This window comes from Mucor mucedo, assembly GCF_025094135.1.
Source record: "Mucor mucedo strain NRRL 3635 chromosome Unknown EV154scaffold_49, whole genome shotgun sequence".
NCBI classification, from domain to species: domain Eukaryota; kingdom Fungi; phylum Mucoromycota; class Mucoromycetes; order Mucorales; family Mucoraceae; genus Mucor; species Mucor mucedo.
This window is the reverse complement of record NW_026252333.1, coordinates 224,050-246,567: the sequence shown is the minus strand read 5'-3', so window position 1 is coordinate 246,567 and position 22,518 is coordinate 224,050. Positions and strand designations below refer to the sequence as shown.

General features: G+C 38.3%; 2 protein-coding genes across 2 annotated transcripts; both read left to right on the top strand.

Moving 5' to 3' along the window:
• The first annotated feature begins 16,958 nt into the window (after positions 1-16,958).
• On the top strand, positions 16,959-20,413 carry EV154DRAFT_510119 (uncharacterized protein). The gene is made up of 8 exons (XM_051601676.1): positions 16,959-17,258; positions 17,353-17,509; positions 17,592-17,710; positions 17,791-17,970; positions 18,037-19,026; positions 19,114-19,653; positions 19,733-19,911; positions 19,982-20,413. Exons 1-8 carry the CDS (start codon positions 17,023-17,025, stop codon positions 20,110-20,112), a joined length of 2,532 nt encoding a protein of 843 aa, XP_051457376.1. The 5' UTR covers positions 16,959-17,022; the 3' UTR covers positions 20,113-20,413.
• Positions 20,414-21,077: 664 nt separating this feature from the next.
• Positions 21,078-22,142, top strand: EV154DRAFT_510109 (protein rho1). The gene is made up of 5 exons (XM_051601675.1): positions 21,078-21,149; positions 21,231-21,320; positions 21,383-21,583; positions 21,689-21,823; positions 21,902-22,142. Exons 1-5 carry the CDS (start codon positions 21,138-21,140, stop codon positions 22,052-22,054), a joined length of 591 nt encoding a protein of 196 aa, XP_051457375.1. The 5' UTR covers positions 21,078-21,137; the 3' UTR covers positions 22,055-22,142.
• Positions 22,143-22,518: the final 376 nt, after the last annotated feature.

Genomic DNA, 22,518 nt, shown 5'->3' with positions numbered 1-22,518 from the left:
CATCCAGGACAAAGAGAACATCACGCAATCTTCTGACAAATTCTTTTGCCATACCATGCTTCAAATTAATAGGAATTGAATCAATTAAATGAAACAGATTTTTTAAAATTCTACTGGTAGGAGCATTGCCATCTGTATTGGTGCTATCGGTGTTAGATTCGACTGGCAAAGTGCCACCAAAAAAGATGAATCGCCAGGTATAACAACAGATGTATTACCAGCATATTCAAAGCCGTAGTCAGGACCACCGTCGTCATCAACATCATCATCGCTGTATTTGTTGCTAGTACTTTCAACAACGACATTAATGGGTGCTGTAGTGTCAACAACAACTTCAGATTCTTCTGCAGTATCACCAGTTGGAACCTTAGCAGTGCGCAGGTACGAGGTTTCGAGAGCCACCAAAAAAGGGGTAGGACCAAAATCTTTAAGAAATTTGAACATTCCAAGTGAGTCTTTATACAATGTTGTAATTAGACCGGATGCCTTTACTGATAAAACATTAACAACAGTGATATCGTCTCTGGCTTGGATTCCATTCGAATTAAGATGCTGGAGCCTTAAATTATCATCAACAACTTGACCAAAAGCAGAGGGTACCAAGGAAAACGAGGGAAAAACGTTTACAAAAAGGCCAGGGATTGCAGTTTATATTTCCACGTTAATGACTTGTTCGTTTTTGAGCTTTTGAAAAATAGCAAGACCCACCCATGCATCAAGAGCAGCATATTTGATATGAGACGTGGTCAAGGTGACGTTGGACCAGTGTTCACCTATTCTATCGTTTTCAGGCTTAGGTAAGGACTTAGCAAGCACGGTTTCACAAAGTTTAGCTAAACCGGCTTGAGCACTTTTCACGATACCACGACTCTTGCAAAAGTGAGCCAGATCCAGCCCACCTTTGAACTGCTTTTCAACAGAGGTAGTTTCATTGTAGTCTTTGATGTAATCTTTCATCAAATACTTCAGATCAGTCTTAACATTTTTTCCAAGTTTAATAACGAGGTCACTTTCCAAAAGAGTTATCAACTGAGCCGGGAGGGTGCTATTCTTAAACCTGAAAAGCTGCATGATGTATACACAGTCATTATAGGCTATTTGTATAACAGCTACAGGCTTTCTTGTTGAAGCACCAACCGAAGAGACAGGCCATTCTGTATCAAAACCGATGTAAATGGGTGCACCAGTGCCGTCTTCACCTATACTAACATCAGAGAGAATTGTACTGCTGATTCTGTTTATATCAGTGGACGATGATACAACATGAACAGCTATATAATCCGGTAAGTCGATATCAGGCACAGGAGGAGAACAAGGGATCGGAGAAGTCACTTCAGAAGACGTACCACAAAGTAACGAAGGGATTGTCTTTTCCAAAAATGATTTATCACCCAATGGATTGTCTGTAAAGAATATCTTGGGCTTTGGATTTCCATATAAGGAACGAGACCTGTAAAATTGCTCGAAAGGTTGTACCAGGTGGGATAAAGCCTTTGTCGCTGTCAGGTACATCATACAGATTTCCTCGTATTCATTACAGACAGTGTACACAGCGTTGAATACAGATACAGAATTCATTTTTCCAATTTTCTTAGGAAGCTTGAAAGAATGATCGCCTTTCAATATTTCTGCTGGCAACACAGCCATTTGTTTATCCATGTAGTGCTTGTAGAGCCGCATACTACTAGTATATACATAGCTGAGATAACCAGCAGACGGAAAATGACCCGCATATTTGGACTTGTCATCAAATCTTGAAAAGTCTTCCACCTTTTTATTTGACGCAAAAAAATCAATTGTTGGATTTTTTTTCCGATAAAGAGCGGCATCAAGATACTGACGTTGCAATACATCATGTCGTAATGTATGCATTTCTCGTAGAAGTTTGCTGATACGAGAAGGTCCACTCGAATTTTGCAATGCAGGTCTTATAAAATTGAAAAGCTTGACCGATAAGCCTAATCTATGGGTCAAGACAGCATGAAACTCGTGTTGAAGGAAAACATTAAGCTGCTTTATGATTCCCTTATTATATCCTTTGAATGAATGTTTACTAACTCTATTGCTGCACCGATAGTTGCAAGTCATCAAGTAGAAACAGCTACACATAGTTAAAAGAACGTCAGCATTTGTGAACTAACTAGTTTATATCTACGATAAGATTAGTGTTCGGAATAAAGATCGAAACTCTCGAGCGAGCTTCGATCGTGTTCCAGTCGAAGCTCGCTCGGATGCGTTTTTTTGCAGCTCGAGCTCGCTCGAAGTTTCTTAAGCTCGGCTCGGTTGCGAATACGATAGCTCGAACTCGCTCGCTCTTTTTATTACACAAAGTGCACGTCAAAGTGATGTTAATTACAGAAAATCATGATAATAAAATTGTTATTTATTGAAATAGAAGTTGGAAAAAGAAAAAGAAAAGTTTTTTTTTTTTTTCACCAGCCTTAACACCAAATTCGGATAATTAAATCAAACTATTACTGCATCTATAATTATAATACATTTGGATTTGTGAACATGAAAGTTTAAATTAATTCTGCTACGTCATGTTACTATGGTTGCTGTAAAAAATTGGCTTAGTTGGGTATAGTGTGCAACACTGTTTCATTTTCTATGGTAAATGTGTTTGTTGGTTGTACAATTAAATAAAAGTCCAAAGCATTTTAATTGGAATTATTAGAGCATAAATAAAAAAAAATGGTAAAGGGAAGAAAAGATTAAAATCAAGGGGAAATGCCATCTGTAGTCTTTCAAGGACCTTAACTTTAAAGTGACTACTATCGACATTTTAGCCGAGCGAGCTTCGAGCGAGCATCGATCGAAGCTCGCTCGAACCCAAAAAAAGTGGCGCAAGCTCGAGTACAAAAACTCGGTTCGAGCTTCGTTCGAACTGGCGCAAGATCGGTGCAAGCTCAAAAAGTTCGAACACTAGATAAGATACTTACTCATCAAAGTCAATAATCCTACGGGCCTTGGGATCTTTGGTATAACCATCAGCACTTAAATCCTCATTACACTTTGGGCATTTAAGGCTCGAAAGTGCAAGAAGATGTGGAAGCCAAATGCATACTCTGGGTTTATACAGCTCTTCAGGCGATAGCTGTTTTCTCAAAGCAAATGATGGTAACTTGGACTCATACCAAAGAGTCCCTTCCTTGTAACATTTAGGCCATTCGCCTCGTTTTTGTGTCAGTTCGGTCTGGATTTCACCCAAGTACCTGTCAATGAAACTGCCTTTGTCAACATCTTCAGCTTCCTCAGGCTCATCGACAGATACATTAGGATCATCAGATAGGTTGACGCTATCGTCATCATCGTTATCCGGATCACCATTATCCAAAAAATCATCCATGGCTCTTTCATTCGATAAGAAATCCTAGTACTAAAGTTAGTAAGGCTCAACAAAGCAAATAATGATATAAGGTTTACATACCTCAAGGACTGTTAATTGGTCAGCAGCATTACTATTGCGCTGGTGTGGTTCATCTGTGACGGACGAGAGAGAGATATCAACCGAAATTTCCTTTTCCGTGTCCTCTTCAGTAACAGCAGAATTAGGAGCTCTAATACTGTTTGAGAAAAAACTTAAACGAGACTGAGAGCTATCTGAAACCTTATTTTGCTTATTTTTACTGCCTTTAGGACGTCCACGACCAACTCCAGTGGACTGAGTCATACGTGGTTGTTGAAGCTATTATAAAGACCGTTTTAGTAAAAGATACCAAATACACTGTTATAGATATTAAAATACTTACATGTATGGGCTAAAACGGAAAAAAAAATGAAAAGGTGTTTCTAGAAAAGCTTGCTTACTTCAGCATCCTATTTATACTTTTTGACATTGGAAGATTGTCTGAAACTGAAAAAAAAAAAAAATAGAAAAAAAAAGAAAATCCTTCAGGTACCAATTATTTTTTACTTTCCTTTTTTATTACTTCTCTTTTTAATAAACAGTATTTGATTGCTGGTCTAGTAAACATGTAGTCCTATGTTGGGCTTATGAGTTATTGTTCTTATCATTACGTTTAATCTAAAAAACATATCAATTTAGATGTATTACTTCTGGACCTGCTAAATGGTCGGAGAGCATCCAAAGTTTTTTTTTATAAAAGGTGAAGTTCATAGTTTAATAATTTTCTATAAAAATGAACAATAGAGTGCTTTGTGCCATGTGAAATGACAGTTTATACGCAGAGCACTATCAAAAAAAAAAAGTAAAGTGCAGCGGATATCCAATAAGCTGTTTAGAAAGGAAATAAATTGACGGATATGGTAAGAAATTGACCGATATGGTAAAAAATTGGGAAAAATTCAAGTTCAATTGTAATATCTTCTGCTTATTTTTTTATTCCTTTAAAGCGGAGCTACCCACGTTATGTTCAAACCGCCGCCAAAACAAGGAATTGAGTCTGAATTTTTTATTTTTTCTTAGAGCATCCCCAGCAGTGCCCGATAAAAGTCGATTTGCCCGCTAATTAAGGGAAAATTAAAAGTTTTTTACCCCCAGCAGTGCCCGATAAAAAACCCTTAACTTTGGGAAATCAAAATTTCCCATAAATTTTCCCAATCCGAAGTGTTTTTTTAGAGGAAAAAAAAACATCAATAAAAAATACCCCTTTTTATCTCTATAACCTTTTTTAATAAAAATGAGCAATAACAACGATTCTGACTTCGACAACGGTAACTATTCTAGTAACGATGCCAGTGATGATGGTAATGTCCATGGAATTGACGACCACGAGCAAAGTGGCAATGAGGATGCTGGTCCTTCCGATACCAGCAAGTTGAAGCGTTTCCGCTGGACACACGAGGAGAATGTCCAGGTGTGCAAGTCATGGTTGCGCATCTCGGAGCAGGCAGTCCATGGTAATTTGATGAAGGCGGAAGTGTTCTGGAAGTTGATTATGAACGACTTCAAGACGGAGGGTGAGCTCGACTGGCCAGAAAGAAACGAGAAGGCCTTCAAAAACCATTGGGGGAACATTTCTGCTGCTGTCAGCAAGTACTGCGGCTGTGTCGCAGCAATCCAGCGACGCAAAAAAAGCGGTAATGCTGCTGCAGATGAAGTACGTATCATATAACTATCGATAAAGGGATATAGTAGTTTAACTCAAATAATTTAACAAATAGTTGGGGGATGCTTTCAATTTGTTTCAGACAAAATACCGTGTTCATTTCGCTTTTTACGATTGTTTTTTGGTACTTCGTAGTAGTCCAAAGTGGAATGATGAGATGGCAAGAAGAGACGCCAAGCTCGTGAGAAAACAGGCGGTGAAGGCAGGTTCCAAGAGAACGATTACCGCTTCTTGTGCTCCTGGTAGCTCTGCTGCTACTGAGGTTGGGACCTCAACAGTGATTGCTGAGGATGAAGATGGTGAAAGTGATGGATCCATCATTGCGCGTCCTAAGGGACGCAAAAAGAGCAAGAACCAGGCTTCCATGGACAAGAAGATCACTGATTCCTTGGTTAGCTGGGAAACAAACCAGCAACAGCTAGCAGACGAATACTCTGAGATGATGAAGAAGATGGATATGGCGAACGCCATTAAGCAGGAGAAATTGGCTGTCAACCAAAAGCTTTTGGCAGTCAATCAAAAGTTGTTGGATGAGAGATTGTTCAGCGTTGACTTGGAGAAGTTCAAGGATGATGAAGAGACTTTGCGTTTCTATAAGCTTAGTCGCAAACAAGCTTTGGATCGCCTCGAAGCTGAGATTGAGAACGAAATACTTCGTACAGAAGATATTAATGGTGAACAATAAATATGTTTAATCCTCTGTTCCATTCTCAAAATTATTTATATTTTTAAAACTAGATAGACCTATACTTTTGAGTGAATTTTATTTAGAAGTGAAGTCTAAACAATTCCATATCCTTTTCTATGCCAGAGATGCGCGACCAAGGCCTTCTTCAATCTGAAATGTTCAGATGCATCAATGATGTTTCCGTGGCGCTCTAAATAGCTAGAAAAGCTATAGAACGAAGGATCGCGAGAAATGTCTGCAGCATCAGAAGGATTGGCAGGATGAGACTTAAAGTAATTGTTTGGAAGGGTGTCGCTCTCATCCCGCTCGTCTTCGACTATCATATTATGCATAATTATGCACGCCTTCATGATCATACCAAGATCTTTTCTTTTCCACAATCTTGCAGGACAACTAATTATAGCAAATCGAGCCTGCAATACGCCAAAAGCCCTCTCGACATCCTTACGGCATGCTTCTTGTTGTTTAGCGAAGTTCTATATTTTAAGAAGTCATGATTAATAGCTAGCATATAAATTTTAATATTTTAGAAACGATATTTACTGCCTCGGCACCAGGTTTTGGAACAGAAAATGTCTTTACCAAATTGGCAAAGTTGGGGTATATCCCATCGGCAAGATAATACCCCATGGTAAACTCCTGGTCACCGACGTCAAACTTCACATCCACGCTGCTGCCGTTCGTATATTCATCGAACAAATCTGATCTGTCAAGAACATTGATGTCATTCAATGAACCTGGTAAGCCAAAATGGGCATGCCAGATCCACAGGTCATACGAAGACACTGCTTCCAAAATCAATGTCGGCTTCTTCTCCTTGCCGGTATACTGACCATGGTATGCTGTTGGACAGTTTTTCCAAGTCCAATGCATGCAATCGAGAGACCCGAGCATACCTGGGAATCCACGTTTTTTGTTCTCTTCGAGGAGTCTCTCGGTATCTTCTTCGTTGGGTCTTCTAAGATACTCCTCTCCAAAAACCTCAACGACAGCAGCGCAGAATTTCTTCATACTTTTCAAGGCAGTACTTTCACCCAAACGCAAATACTCGTCTACCGTATCAGCGCTGACGCCGTAGCATAGCTGACGTAATGCAGCAGTAGCCTTCTGCAAAGGATGAAGACCCATTTTTCCAGCAGCATTTGGCGTTCTTTGGAAATACGGATCATGCTCGGTGATAGCTTCCACAATTCGAAGAAAGACATTCTTACGCATTCTGAATCGACGACGAAATTCTTTTTCGCCGTAAACCGGGTTTTCGACAAAGTAATCATTTAATAGACGTTGATAGCCGGATTCACTGTCTCTGTCAATGACTCTGCGTCCTTTGACTGAACCACCTGTCGTTGACTGACTGTCCATTTCATCCTTAAGTCTTTTGATGTTCAGTATATGAAGGACATTATTATTTGCACGCTTTCTGAGATTCAGGAGTGCCATGGCTGCGAGTTGTTCCATCTTAAAAAAATTCGGGATTGAGTAAAAAGATCTTGACACTTTTTTTTTTTCAGGTACATTTAATTAATTAAGTTTTTTTGAGGTCCGTTATTTAAGAGTTTTTTTTTAAACTGCTGGGGTTGACAAAACTTTTATTGCTGAATTTAAAAAAAAAAACTCAAACTTAAGAGTTTTTTATCGGGCACTGCTGGGGATGCTCTTAGAGCATCCCCAACGGTTTTTGAATTCCAAATGTAAAATAGGACTGTTTTCCATCTGTTAAAATAAAATAGAACAGATCGACCCCAACGGTTGTAGCTAAATTTATAATCCCGTTCCTGATTTTATTTTCTTTTCTGTTCTTTTTTAAATTTTTTGTTACAAAAATGAGTAATAACTTTGACATAATTGACAACAATGATATTGAAGATCAACTTATCCAAGAAGCTCTTCAGTATCTTATACAACTTACCGAAGATACACCCAAGAGAGGTGGATCCGTTCTAGTGTTCGAACTTTTCGAGCTTGCACCGATCTTGCGCCAGTTCGAACGAAGCTCGAACCGAGTTTTTGTACTCGAGCTTGCGCCACTTTTTTTGGGTTCGAGCGAGCTTCGATCGATGCTCGCTCGAAGCTCGCTCGGCTAAAATGTCGATAGTAGTCACTTTAAAGTTAAGGTCCTTGAAAGACTACAGATGGCATTTCCCCTTGATTTTAATCTTTTCTTCCCTTTACCATTTTTTTTTATTTATGCTCTAATAATTCCAATTAAAATGCTTTGGACTTTTATTTAATTGTACAACCAACAAACACATTTACCATAGAAAATGAAACAGTGTTGCACACTATACCCAACTAAGCCAATTTTTTACAGCAACCATAGTAACATGACGTAGCAGAATTAATTTAAACTTTCATGTTCACAAATCCAAATGTATTATAATTATAGATGCAGTAATAGTTTGATTTAATTATCCGAATTTGGTGTTAAGGCTGGTGAAAAAAAAAAAACTTTTCTTTTTCTTTTTCCAACTTCTATTTCAATAAATAACAATTTTATTATCATGATTTTCTGTAATTAACATCACTTTGACGTGCACTTTGTGTAATAAAAAGGGCGAGCGAGTTCGAGCTATCGTATTCGCAACCGAGCCGAGCTTAAGAAACTTCGAGCGAGCTCGAGCTGCAAAAAAACGCATCCGAGCGAGCTTCGACTGGAACACGATCGAAGCTCGCTCGAGAGTTTCGATCTTTATTCCGAACACTAATCCGTTCCTGGTCGCCGCTATGTTAATAGAAACCGTGCTGCCGGGCATGAACGTCTTTTCAACGACTACTTTTCCGATGACCCTGTTTATACAGACCAACAGTTTCGTCGTCGTTTTAGAATGAAGCGTGATCTGTTTCTGGAAATTGTCGAAGCAGTTCGATTAAAGGATGAATACTTCACCCAAAAACCGGATGCTGCTGGAAAGCCTGGACTTTCAACGATCCAGAAAGTGACAGCAGCTATGCGTCAATTAGCTTACGGTGTATCATCGGATTCCGTTGATGAGTACATCAGACTTGCTGATTCCACAGCCATGGAGTCATTGAAGCACTTTTGCCATGCGATTGTGGCAATCTATGGGGAGGAATATTTGAGAACCCCCAACAGTGAGGATGTCAAGAATCTTTTGGCAATCAATGAAGAGAGAGGATTTCCGGGTATGTTGGGGTCAATTGATTGTATGCACTGGACATGGAAAAATTGTCCAACTGCCTGGCATGGCATGTACACCGGCAAAGAAAAAATGCCAACTTTGATTCTCGAAGCTGTTGCTTCCCAAGACCTTTGGATCTGGCATTGCTTTTTTGGTCTTCCGGGATCATTGAACGATATCAATGTCATCAATCGTTCCCATGTATTTGACCCCTTGATACATGGTGTTGCCCCTGAAGTCGAGTTCTTCGTCAATGGCAATAGATACGATAAGGGGTACTTTCTCGCAGATGGCATTTACCCAACTTGGTCGACTTTGGTGAAGACAATTGCAGTGCCTACGTCGCAAAAAGAGAAGGTACCAAGAGTAACAAAGATAATTTATAAAAAACTAATTTACTTGGACTTTAATAGTGTTTTGCTAAGGCACAAGAAAGTGTGCGAAAAGACGTAGAACGTGCATTTGGTGTACTTCAAGCACGTTTTGCTATTATTAAATGGCCTGCTAAACTTTGGGACTTTATCAATCTCAAGGCCATTATGCAAACATGTATCATATTACATAATAAGATTGTAGAAAACGAACGTGGTCAGGATCTTGGAACAGACTACCACATGCATTCTTTTCATGGACAAGCTTACCCTGATATGAATGATACCGAAGCCTTTGCTGCTTTGGTGAGCCGTTTGGTTGCTTTAAAAGATAGTGATACACATAATCAGTTGAAAAAAGACTTGATCGAGCATCACTGGCAAAGACAGGGCAATATGTAGTACTTTGTTTCAATTTTATTTTTTATTTTTTAAAAGTTTCTATTTGTCTTCTTCCAATCAGTCTTCTAATCCGTCTTCTACTTCTTCTACTTCTTCTACTACATCTTCTACCACATCTTCTACTTCTTCATCAGACGATTCGTCAGATGGTTGAGAAAGGATTTTCTCCTGTTTTTTCTCGAAGTACGCACGCTTACGAGGGTCAGTCATGACCGAAAGATCCATCGACATGATTCTTTCATCTCGAACTCTCTTGTCGAACCTCATCTTCTTGTTGGTTACTTGAACAGCCAACTTGTTCTGAAGTAACTTCTTCTGGTTCAACTCCAGAAGATCCTTCAAACGGGCGGCGATGCTTTCACCTACCTCGTTTTGGCGCTCACGCTGCTGGAGTGCCTTCAGCTTTTTACACCCCATTGGGCGTGTTACATCCCCAGAAGAAGAACCCGCCTCAGTGTCTTCAATGACTTCAAGACTACCATTGTTTTTTCTCTTAGTTACAACAGGCTTAGGCATGTTGTACATGGCCCACTTTGGCTCAGCGGATAAGATTTGCCAACAGTGTTCCAAAACAAAAGGAGCACCGTTTTTGGTCGACGTTTTGTATAGAGCATACGCCTTATGGACCTATTATGTAAAATAACAATTTAGTTCTGCTAGAATTAAGCTATAGCCATCTTACCAAATCCTGAGGACTTGATCCACTTTGCTGCACACTTCTCAAAAGAGTTTCGTAGCAGCCGGTGAACTTTTGCACGCTGGGATTGATGGTGTTCCAACGGCTGGTTACGGCAGCACTGGTACGTTCTTCGACAGCATTGTCACCGATTTTGGCATTGTAGTCGGTCTTAATCATCGCAAAATTACGGTGAAGGTTAACAACGATTTTGGCCGTATCCGTGACGGATCTGGTCAATTTTCGATCATTCTGTATCCTGGACGGGGCAAGTTTATAAATTGACCGTATCCGTGACGGATCTGGTCAATTTTTTGTCATTCTGTATCCTGGACGGGGCAAGTTTATAGATTGACCGTCACCGTCACGGATATGGTCAATTTTTGATGATTCCGTCTCCGTCACGGCCACGGCCAATTTTTGACCATACCGTCACCGTCACGGATACGGTCAATTTGTTGTCGTGCCTAAACAGATCCCAGTTGACTCCACTTCGACTTCCGATGTGATACATGCTCTCTGAGCCACGCTTTATTTTCCTTTATTGTTAATAAAATTGTTTTCCCTTTCTTCCCTATATCTTTCTAAGCCGCGCATCGTGGAATAAATATGTCATATTATCAATCAGATAATGAACAGAGAACATTCACCGAACAAGAAGTTTTTGAATTACTTAGACGTTTCAAACTCGAAGAACAAACAACCGCTGAACGAAACAGAGAAGAACGAGAATTACCGGTGGAAATCACTTCCACTTTGGACAACACTACGCAACAACAACATCAAGAAAATTTCAAACGATACAGAAGAGATCTCAGCAAATATCACAACGAAGAATGGACTAGGTCAGAAGAAATCAACAAATCACTCTTACCAAAACTCAAACAATATACGGTTGACACTACCCAAGTTGTCACCGCCTATTACAAAGGGGCAGAAACAAGTAAATTACACGGAAGAGCAGCAACTGAAATCTTTGAACAACTCAAAACGATCAAATCAGGAAACATTTCTACACAGGAAGCTATCGAACTTCTTGGAGAAGCAATGGAAAACGCCAAAAGACTCGCCGTTCACTCATGGGTCCAAGGACGACAATATGACACAGAAGCTAGAGAATACGCCAGTAAAGCACTTAGATTACCACAAAGTGTTCAACACTTGGAGTCAAAGCAAGGAACAAAACGAGAAGCTTTTAGTGAAGAATTTATCGAAATATATAATGAAGCCAACTATCAGAATAGAATACTCAAAGCAGCCCTCTACAACACCTCAGGTGGACGAGGTCGTGGAGGATATCAATCGAATGCAACTTGGTACGGCAATCGAGGACGAGGATTTAATGGAAGAGGAGGAACAAAAAACTTCCATGGAGGACGGGGACGTGGGAACCCAACCTTCAACAACAATTATTCCCACAGCACACAACAGTCAGGTGCTCCAGCAAACAACTACAACAACAACAGCAGCAGCAGCAACAGCAACACCAATCAACAGTGAGACAGATCACACCATCTGTACCACCGTCACCACCACCACAGCAAACACTAGCAACTCAACTACAACTAACACAATCACCACAACAACACTATCAAGCCCCATTGGACGGCATTCTTCCGGGGGGCCGCCTCAGCAAATTCTTTCAACAATGGAAATCAATAACAACTCACAATTGGCCTTTATCAGTAATCAAAGATGGATACCGGATACAATTTGCACAACAACCGATCCCGTGGACAATCCAAAAGAGGAATCACACTCCGGAGGACCAGTTACACATCAACACTGCGATAACAACTTTCTTAAATGGGGGGATCATCGAGCTATCACCTTCACAGAATCGCCAATACCTGTCGAAATTTTTCACGCTTCAAGAGAAAACCAAGAGACGACCAATATTGGATTGCCAGAAATTGAACAGTTATCTTCAAGTGGAACATTTCAAAATGGAGGGAGTACCTGCTCTCCGGGAGATATTGGAACCCAACGATTACATTTGCAAAATAGACCTCAAGGACGCTTATGTCGTGATCCCAATCCACCAAGAATCGAGAAGATTTCTAAGTTTCGAAAACGAAGGCATCGTTTACCAGTACACATCGCTCGCCTTCGGTCTAAGTGTAGCACCCAGAGTTTTCTCGAAGATCATGAAATACGCAATAGAACCATTAAGAAAATCAGGAATTCGCCTAATCTATTATTTGGACGACATCTGCATTCTCTCAAAGTCGAAAGAAGAAATGTTAACAATCACAAATCAAGTACGAAGACATTTAGAAAATTTGGGCTTTATAATCAATTATACAAAGAGTATACTAATACCTTCGAAAATACGGGAATTCCTCGGATTCCAATTCAACTCAAAGACAATGATAATTTCAACACCGAATCAGAAGATTTTGAACCTATTGAAGAAGATACGCCAATTGAGAATACATCGTATGAGGTCCTGCCGGTGGATGGCAGGTCTTCTGGGAAAGATAACCTCGATGATACCAGCAATTGGGGAAGCTCTCCTCCACATCAGATATTTACAGAGGGATCTGGCGAGATCTTTGGCACTATCACGCCACAACTGGGAAGCGATTTGCACACTTTCAACAGCAGCGATAGAGGAATTGAGTTGGTGGGAGAAATTTGTGGAGAAGAACAACGGTCTACCAGTACAGAAGATCACATTATCACCGAAGATCAACGTATATGTAGACGCCTCGGACTCAGGTTGGGGCATCAGCTCAACAATGATGGAAAAAGCGGGGTTTTGGAGCAGGATAGAAAGAACATACTCTATAAACGTCCGAGAACTGAAGACAATTCTAATTGCCTACACACCATGCACCAAGATTAGAAGGCTCAACAATAAAGATATTTTCAGACAACAAGACAGCTTTGAAATATACAACGAAATCAGGAGGAACCACAGTCAATTCTTTTACAGGACTTAGCTATACAAATCCAACAAATATGCAATCAACATCAAGTCAATGTGATATATCAACATATCCCGGGCCTATTGAATACAAAGGCAGATCGATTAAGCAGAATCAGGAAACCATTTTACGAGACCGAGATTCCGAAGAAATTCTTCGAAACGATAACAAGGACATGGGGAAAATTGACGATCGATGCATTCGCAGCAAATCACAACAACCAACTCCCGAGATACTGGTCACTTCAACCGGATCCCCAAGCACAAGCAGTGGATGCCATGAGACAAGAATGGCCGAAGAAGGGCTTATATGCTTACCCTCCTTGGAAGATGATTCCACAGGTATTGAGGAAAATAAAAGAGGAGAAACTAAAGCGAGTAGTACTGGTCACACCACTTTGGATAAGTCAATACTGGTACCCGATGATCCTACGATTCCAACATCTACAACCACCAATTATTTGGAGACTGAACAAGAAATGGTCACTAGCCGCTTGGCTATTATCAACAACTGGAGGTTACAGGATGGACTCGATATCAACACAATCAAATTTTTAAACAAAAAGACTAGAGATTCAACCCATAAGATGTACGATAATGGATGGAAATTGTGGACAACTTGGTGTGGAACACAAGATCCAAAGTGCAACCCACTTGAATATAATACACTCAATGTCTTGAATTTTTTAGAAGCAAATACAAAATACAGTACCAACCATTTGAATAGCCTAAGATCATCGATAGCATCAGTTTTCTCAATAATACATCAACAAGAAACACCAATAGCAGATCAACCGATGGTGAAAGAGTTTTTTACAGCAAAGAGGAAAACTGATATTAAAATACCAACCACTCAACAACTAGAAACAGTGGGATGTCGATGTTCTAGTCACATACATAAAAAATCATTTATCACCGACTGCTACACTACCCTTAGGTAAACTACAGCTAAAAACAGTATTGCTTCTTTGTATTGGAACAATGTGGCGCCCAAGATCTGATATCGGACGTTTGCAACATCGAGATGTAATTGTAAAAGAAAAAAGAACGGATTCAATGCACCTTTACCTTCACTCACGAATGCCAAAGGAAAGCACAGTTAAGACCAGCAAATTAGGTATGATATTGGAGGAAGAATTATGCCCAGTAAGGACGACATCATTTTTTCTTGAAAAAACCGAGCACCTTCGAAGAGGATTACAAGAAGATCATACACTCTTCCTTACTTATGTCGACTGCGAAGACAAGAAATCTACTTCAACAAGACCATCTACAGTTGCAAATTGGATCACAACAGCAATGGAAGAAGCAGGAATAGACACCAACACTTATAAAGCACATTCGATTCGATCAGCCTCAAGTACAAAAGCAGTTGAAAAAGGACATTCCATCTTAACAGTCAAGAAACACGCGCACTGGAGCTTGAACTCAAACACATTTGAAAACTATTATTACAAACCTCACAATCAATCTGCGGATAGCACTCACATAAACAATTCAATTTTTTGTACGGAGAAAAGTATCACATCGGAAGTCGAAGTGGAGTCAACTGGGATCTGTTTAGGCACGACAACAAATACCTATGTTGACGAAACAAAGACTGAAGATGTGATACATACCCGCCCATGGTACCGCTTTTTTAGTTAACCATTAGTATTATTTCATTATCATTTATCTGTATGTTTATCCCTCCCAAAAAAAAAAAAAAAAAAAATTGAATTATATAGCTTAGCTTGAAAGATATAGGGAAGAAAGGGAAAACAATTTTATTAACAATAAAGGAAAATAAAGCGTGGCTCAGAGAGCATGTATCACATCTTCAGTCTTCGTTTCGTCAACATAGGTATTTATAATCCTGCCCCGTCCAGGATACAGAATGACAAAAAATTGACCAGATCCGTCACGGATACGGTCAATTTATAAACTTGCCCCGTCCAGGATACAGAATGAGCGAAAATTGACCAGATCCGTCACGGATACGGTCATTTTTCAAAAATGTCCCGTCCAGGATACAGAATAGCCAAAAATTGACCAGATCCGTCACGGATACGGCCAAAATCGTTGTTAACCTTCACCGTAATTTTGCGGTGAAGATCAGACCAATGCTCTTTGCTCGGTAAGGAACTTTAACTACTTTCTTATATCTATTAGCGCATTTTTATAGCTAAAGAAATCAATACATTCATTACTTGCGGAAAGTTAAATAACTTGATACTGGTATACTTGTTTATTATTAAGTTAACCCAATTTTTTAAAGCTGATTGATATTACTATTTATTTGAGGCTCGTACATCCCACTGTTTTGTAAAGGTACACATTGCTAAACATGATAGTTTATTCTCTTATTAACATAAACCATCTTTCTGCAGGTAAGTGATACTGCTATTCGTCTGAGGTCTTCGTATGGTCACTATCGTAGTTCCTCTCATTATATCTGTCTCTAGTCATATTCACTGGTCATTTTCCATATTTGAAGAGGTCCATCATGATCAGATTTGACGTTATTTAGTTTTTTTTATAAATAAAATTTTGTTTTTCCCAATTTATATAAACGTATCAATTTCAAGCCTGCATACTGATTTAGCAGTGTGTAAAAGTAATATTATATCGATTATCGATTACCCCATTTTTTTGTACCCCATCCAACGATATTTTGTTTTTGATTTAAGGATCGATATTGCCAATCGCGATATTTTTTAAAAAAAAGATCAATTTTTGATCGCTGATTTATTTTAGGGTGTAAACAAAATGGGCAGAGACCAGTTGCTTATTTAGGCTAAATTCTTATATTCTTGTTCATCCAGCATGCATGTTTCATGGATATGGGATTTTCTGTGGGCACGTAGAAGTAAATGGGATGAAATGCGTGGACAGCGTATACCACCGTGTGGGTCATTATCTCATATACAAGCATAATCAATAAAGAGAAAACGGAATTTAAAGATTTGAAGGTATGGAGAAGTCCTGAAAGATATGGATTCAGATACATCATTTATCTAGTTAAAGCGTGTATGATGTGAAGCTAGGGGAGTCATAGAAACGAGTTTGAACAGCTATTCGACCACGGACATTATGAAGCGAAAATATAAGTAGTTATAAAGAGAATATTTTACCATCAGAATCTAGTCGGAACAGTCTTATAAATGCTAAACATGAATTATAGGTTAGAATTTTTCAGATGTAAAAGAGAATTGCAAGTGTTGAACATTATAATCAAAAAGTATATGGATAGTGAATTAATATGCCACAAAATCAGCAAAGAGTCAAAAGTGATTCTGATCACAAGAAAATAACAGACGTATTTTGTCCTGACAATCAAATGATCAAAGTAGAAATATGTTTGTCTGCTTGGTTTCACATTTATTACGATGCACTATTGAGCATACAGAAAAAAAATGGGTCGCATGATATCAATGAAGCAAGATACGATGGGTAATTCTTTTTTATCCTGGCACTTTTCCTACAAAAAAAAAACCGAAATACTACAAATAACAATCCAAGAGAAGGATTTAAATTTTTATAGTGATTGCACCGGATAAAATCCAACCCTATAACAAAAAACGTTTCATATTTTAAAAGCGCTTCCCCAGCATGATGCAAGAGGACTTTTTTTTTTTTTCAATTTTTTTTTAAAACCAGCCCAGATTTCATTTTCGGCCTGCGTTTCCTTTTTTTTTTTTTTTGTTGTTGCCAAATTAAAAAACGCGTTTTTTTATTTATTATATATTTTTTCGTTATAGAAGAATGGATCACGATCAACAAGTATTACAATTGCGTGATTTTGATCAGCAAGTGTTATCACAACCAGAAAATGCACAATCGTTTGCAACTAGAAGTTTTTTAGAAACACTTGTTGATTTGCTTCAATATGGACTTGAAAAACAAGACGATGGCACGGATGCGTATAAAGAGGAATTAAAAATTATAAAGAATGCAACCAAGGCATTCTCCACTGTATTACCCACTGTCTATAAAACTGTGTAAGTTGTTCAGTCACTCTTTTTTTCATCAAGAGAGAGAGATGGCAGTAAAAAAAAAAAGTGTATACTTATCCCTTTTTTTTTATATATATAGTTGTCAAAATGAAGCTGAAACTCGTTTATGGTCACTTTGTCAGTCCTTAATGACGTTAGTCGATACTTCATTGATACACCATAGTAACGCAGGTGTTCAAATAAACGCAGTGAAATGTCTACAAGTCTTAGTATTGCTGCTATCAAAGTCAACTTTGGTAATTATGTCATCCCAAAAACACTTTGCTCTCCCCCCTCCCTCTACCAAATAACTCAATTTTTTTTTATGTATATATATAGAAGGATATCTCGCTTAATTTACCAAGAGCCGATCATCGTTTGTTAAATGTAGAAGAGCTTGAAAAAAAGGGACAGGATATGTTTAGCTTGATTCTCAGCATGTTGAAATCAGATATCGAGTAAGGTTTTTTTTTTTTTTTTTGTATGCGAAAAAAAAAAAAACGGGAGGGGGTTGGCCCCTAACATCTCTCTTTTTTAGATCTGTTATCACAGCAACAGTGAGTTGTCTCATGATTATCGGTAAGAAAAGACCTCAATTCGTCAAGCAAATCATGGCAGCGTTTGCAGGTTGGAGAAAGACGAGATCAAAGGATGACTCACCCGTGATGTTACGTAATGTGGATAAAGCATTAAAATTAGCGTTTGTGTCTTTGATAAGGTAAAAAGAGAGAAAGAGAATAGGGTAGGAGATAAGGGAAAATAGACCAACACATGTTTGATGTAGAACGGATACCATTTCCTCTTTCCGAAGTGAACTGATTGCTGCGTTTGGATCGATTGGAGGTAATGTCGCCATGTTTCAGAGTCGCCATTCCAGAGAACAAAGAGCAGAGGAAGCAAGACGAGCAAAGCGATCAAGTGGTCATCTTGATACAGAACGTCAACAAGACAAACGCGCAAAGACCGAATATACGCCCATCATACCTTCAGCTACATCCAATAATATCCTTGCCAATTATGATATTACACAAATACCACTAAGTGCTATTGTCAATTTGTGTATGACCGTATTACAAACTGTTCCATTGGAAGTCATGTCAGAAAGAGTTTCCTTGCTTCCTGCCCAAGGTGTCACATTAGCCGTCACCCGAACTGGCTTCGTTCGCTCCACCACACCTCCCTTTCCACCTCCACCTGAACAACCTCAATACAACACAAACCCCTTGTTTAAAAAAGAAGGCGAAGAGAAGAAGGAGAAGGTAGAGAAGGAGGAGGAGACCGACATAGAGATGGCTGAGGTCAAGGCAGAACCCAATGTGGATTCAGACGAGGAAATGGAAAACAACTTCAAGTCACTTGCACCTGTACCTCTTTTACCCAACATCAAACAAGAACAAAAGCCCAAGGTACCTGTGCTTGCCAGTGTGGAGGAACGAGCTAGTCAGGCATTAAAAATGCAACCGTATGAATTGGCTGAACAACGGGATTTGAGTGAATCGGAAAAGAAACAATTGCTAAAGATGGCCATCAAACGTATTCTTTATGCAGAGAAATCGTTTCAATCCACTACACATGATGCTACACCTACAACCGCCAAAAGCAGATGGTTATTACTCGTTGCTAAGCTTGTCACGCGTGGTATCGGTATGCAACCTGCATCCGTTGGAGAAGGAGAGGAAGATGAAGATAAAAAAGTGATTCCGATGGATCTCGATGAAACCAATGAGATCAAGGAGTTATTATTAGATTTTATTGTTGAAGATTTATTATCACGGTAAATACAAAAGAGAGAAGGAAATACGTATACGAAAAAAAAAACTAATGGATGAAGGGGGGAACTTGCGAATATATATATATATAGACATGATTTGGCATTAGAATGGCTTCATGAAGAATATTTATCAGATCAAAGACAATCCAGACTGAACGCAAATTATACAGCCAGTTATTACCTATGGTTCCATAAATTACTCAAAAAGACGATCCCTACATTAGATGCCAAGGATAAGATTTTGACGAAATTATTACTAGAGGCACCCGAATTGAATGAAGAGACGATTGAGCTTGTGAAGGAGAATTTACAGAGTGTCCCCGAAAGATTTGTATCTTGCGTGTCGACACTTCGTAATATAGTCATTAATCGACCTACGGTGCGATGGATGGCACTTCAGGTTCTTTTAGACCTTTGTATTAACGAAAACGATCAAATTAGACAGACAAGCATTATGGCCGTCAAGAAATGGAACGAAAATCAAACTCATATCAACACGAGAGTCGAATCCTATTCAGTAGAGGCATTGCAAGTATTGGCAACCGAAGGAAGTTGGGATGAAAAGGACGTGGTTCGACATGCACAATTGTATTTTGTATTATGCACAAGAAGGCCAAGTTTACTGAAAGAGTAAAGTATTATAAAGAAAAAAACAAAAATTATGATGATCACTGTATTAAAAACAAAAACAAAAAACTACATTATATAGGTTATTCTCGGTTTATATTAAAGCATCGGAAAGTGTACAAAAGTATATTCGCCTTCATATGATTAAAATGATTAAAGCAATCGGAATGAAATCATCAGATTTAAATAAACTTATTCGTGAATTTCCCCCTGGCGGAGAAACTCTTGTCATTAGAATCTTGGTTATTTTGTGTGATTCAAGTAAGTTTTTCTCTTTCTCTTTCTTGAATCTTCTTTCTATCCATCATTAACATTTTCTCTCTCTTTATAGAACCTCCTACGCGTGAAATTGTTTCAGCCGTCCAAGAAATATCCGTTTTGGCCAATGAACGGTCAATCGATTTAAAAAATCTATCTCCCATCTTAACAGGTCACAGTCTCAATCAAAAGCAACAACAATAATAACAAAAAAAAAAAAATTACATGCAAATGAATAACTCTTTTCTCACTCTACATCAAAAAATAAAATCATGCAAGAAATAATAGTTATAATCAGCACACATCTATATTTCTTTCTCCTTCCCCCGGACACGTTCCGGTTTTTCGGAATAGAGTCAAATAGATCTTTTTAAAGTGATTTTAGTAATCTCTGCACTCTTTTTTTTTATATATATAAATGTACATGCGATCCATCCATAGGTCTTTTTTTCTTTTGCATATCACAGAACAAACAGAAGCAAAAAAGCGTTTCGTCTATTACTATCCTGCTGTGCGGTTATACCATTCAATCCCCGTCGATTGGATGACCTTAGAGAGAAATCATTACATGTAATATATTTACTTCCGTATTGGTAACACGAATTACGTCATGATCATTGGTATATTATAAAAAAAAAAAAGGTCCGTTTAACAGTATTGCCAAGACACGCACTATGAACTAGCATGTGTGTATTTTGCATTACAGTCTATGTAGGGCATGGGGGGTTTAGATATACTTATTTGAAGAAGAAGAATGAGATGAAACAAATACAAAAAAAAAAAAAAATAAGAAGGGTTGTTGTTAAAAGAACAATTATATATAAAAAAAAGACCTGTAAGAGTAGAATTCAGGCACCCGATACTAAAACATCTTTTTTTTTTTGAAGGGTGTCCTTATTGATGAGTGTCATGGATACTGAAACTCCTTTAAATTTAGACAACATTTTTTTGTTTATTTAATCCGGTGGACTTATTTTTTGGTGCAACAATTCGTAACTCATTGAATGATCTGTAATTAGAAATTTTAATCCTCGTGAGTTACAAATATAAAGAGAGAGAGACAGAGACAGAGAGAGGGGGCGGCGGGGCACATCTTTATTCTTTATTTCCAGTTTGTTTTTCTTTTTCCATTTTTATCCATTTCTTTTTTTTTTTCCAACAAAAAGAAAAAAAAAAAAAAAAAAAAAAAAACCTATAAACACACACACACACACACACATACAAATAACATGACCCGAGGCGTAAGTTTCTTTCTCTTTTCACACTTTGGATACTTGATTAACTCTCTCTCTCTCTCTCTCTTTTTTTTAAAAAAAAAAAAGGTTGCCCGAAAGAAGTTAGTAGTGGTAGGAGATGGTGGATGTGGTAAAACCAGTCTATTGGTGGTGTACCAGAAAAAGGCGTTTCCTCAAGTAAGTTTTATATGAAGAGAAAACAGTGAAAAAAGACGAGTGTGGGCTGATGGTGGTTATAGAGATATGTGCCAACGGTGTTTGAGAATTATATTGCCAACGTAACATTGGATACAGGAAAGATTGTGGAATTAGCGTTATGGGATACAGCCGGACAAGAAGATTACGATCGATTACGACCCTTATCCTATCCAGAAACAGACGTCGTTCTCATTTGCTTTGCTATCAATCTTCGTACTTCATTTACAAACGTTCAAGATAGAGTAAGTCTTTCATCCACAAAGAAATCTTTTTTTTTATATTCATCTTTTTTTTTTTTTCTTTGTGTTTCCCCCCCCTCTTTTTTTTCTTTCTCTCTCTCTCCTTAGTGGTTACCAGAAGTCACTCATTTTTGTGAAAATGTACCTAAATTATTAGTCGGCACCAAACTCGACTTTAGACAGAATCAGGATGAAATTAGAAGACTTGGACTAGTAGGACAGAGATTAATTACCGAGGAAGAGGTAACCATAGCAACTCCCCCCTTCTTTTTTTTTTTTTTTCTCTCTGTACTCATCTTTTATTTTTTATATACAACAAAGGGAGAACAATTGGCAAAGGAAATAGGCGCTAAATATTATGAATGTAGTGCTATGCAGAACATTCATGTGGATGATGTGATCGAAGCTGCTACAAAAGCTGCTGTCACGGGTAACATGAGACGTCTTCACAAAAGACTTTGTACAATCCTTTAAGATATCTATCTCACTTTATTATTATTATTATTATTCCCTTCTCCTCAACACTCCCCCTCTCCAACAAAAAAAAAAAAAAAAAAAAAAAAAAAAAATCCCCAATTTTTTTTCTTTTCCCTTCACTAATAAAGTATTTATCATCATTGTCGAGAAAAGAAAAAATAAAACTGAAAAACAGTCACACACATGACCTACAAAATACAAACCCTCCAAAAAAAAAAAAAAAAAAAAAAAAAAGTGAGGTTTTTTTTTTTTCATTTTCACTGATAAAACATGTCGACAGCAGCAAAGACATTCACGGCAGTGACTAATGTACGTACCGCCACGGCTACAGAAAAGACCAAAAGTGTTTATAAAAATGTTCTTGGTTCACCATTTATTTTAAAATGGCCCACCATTCATACCGACTTGGGACAGACCATTCTGACACAATTATTAAAGTAACAAAAGAGAGAGAGAGAGCG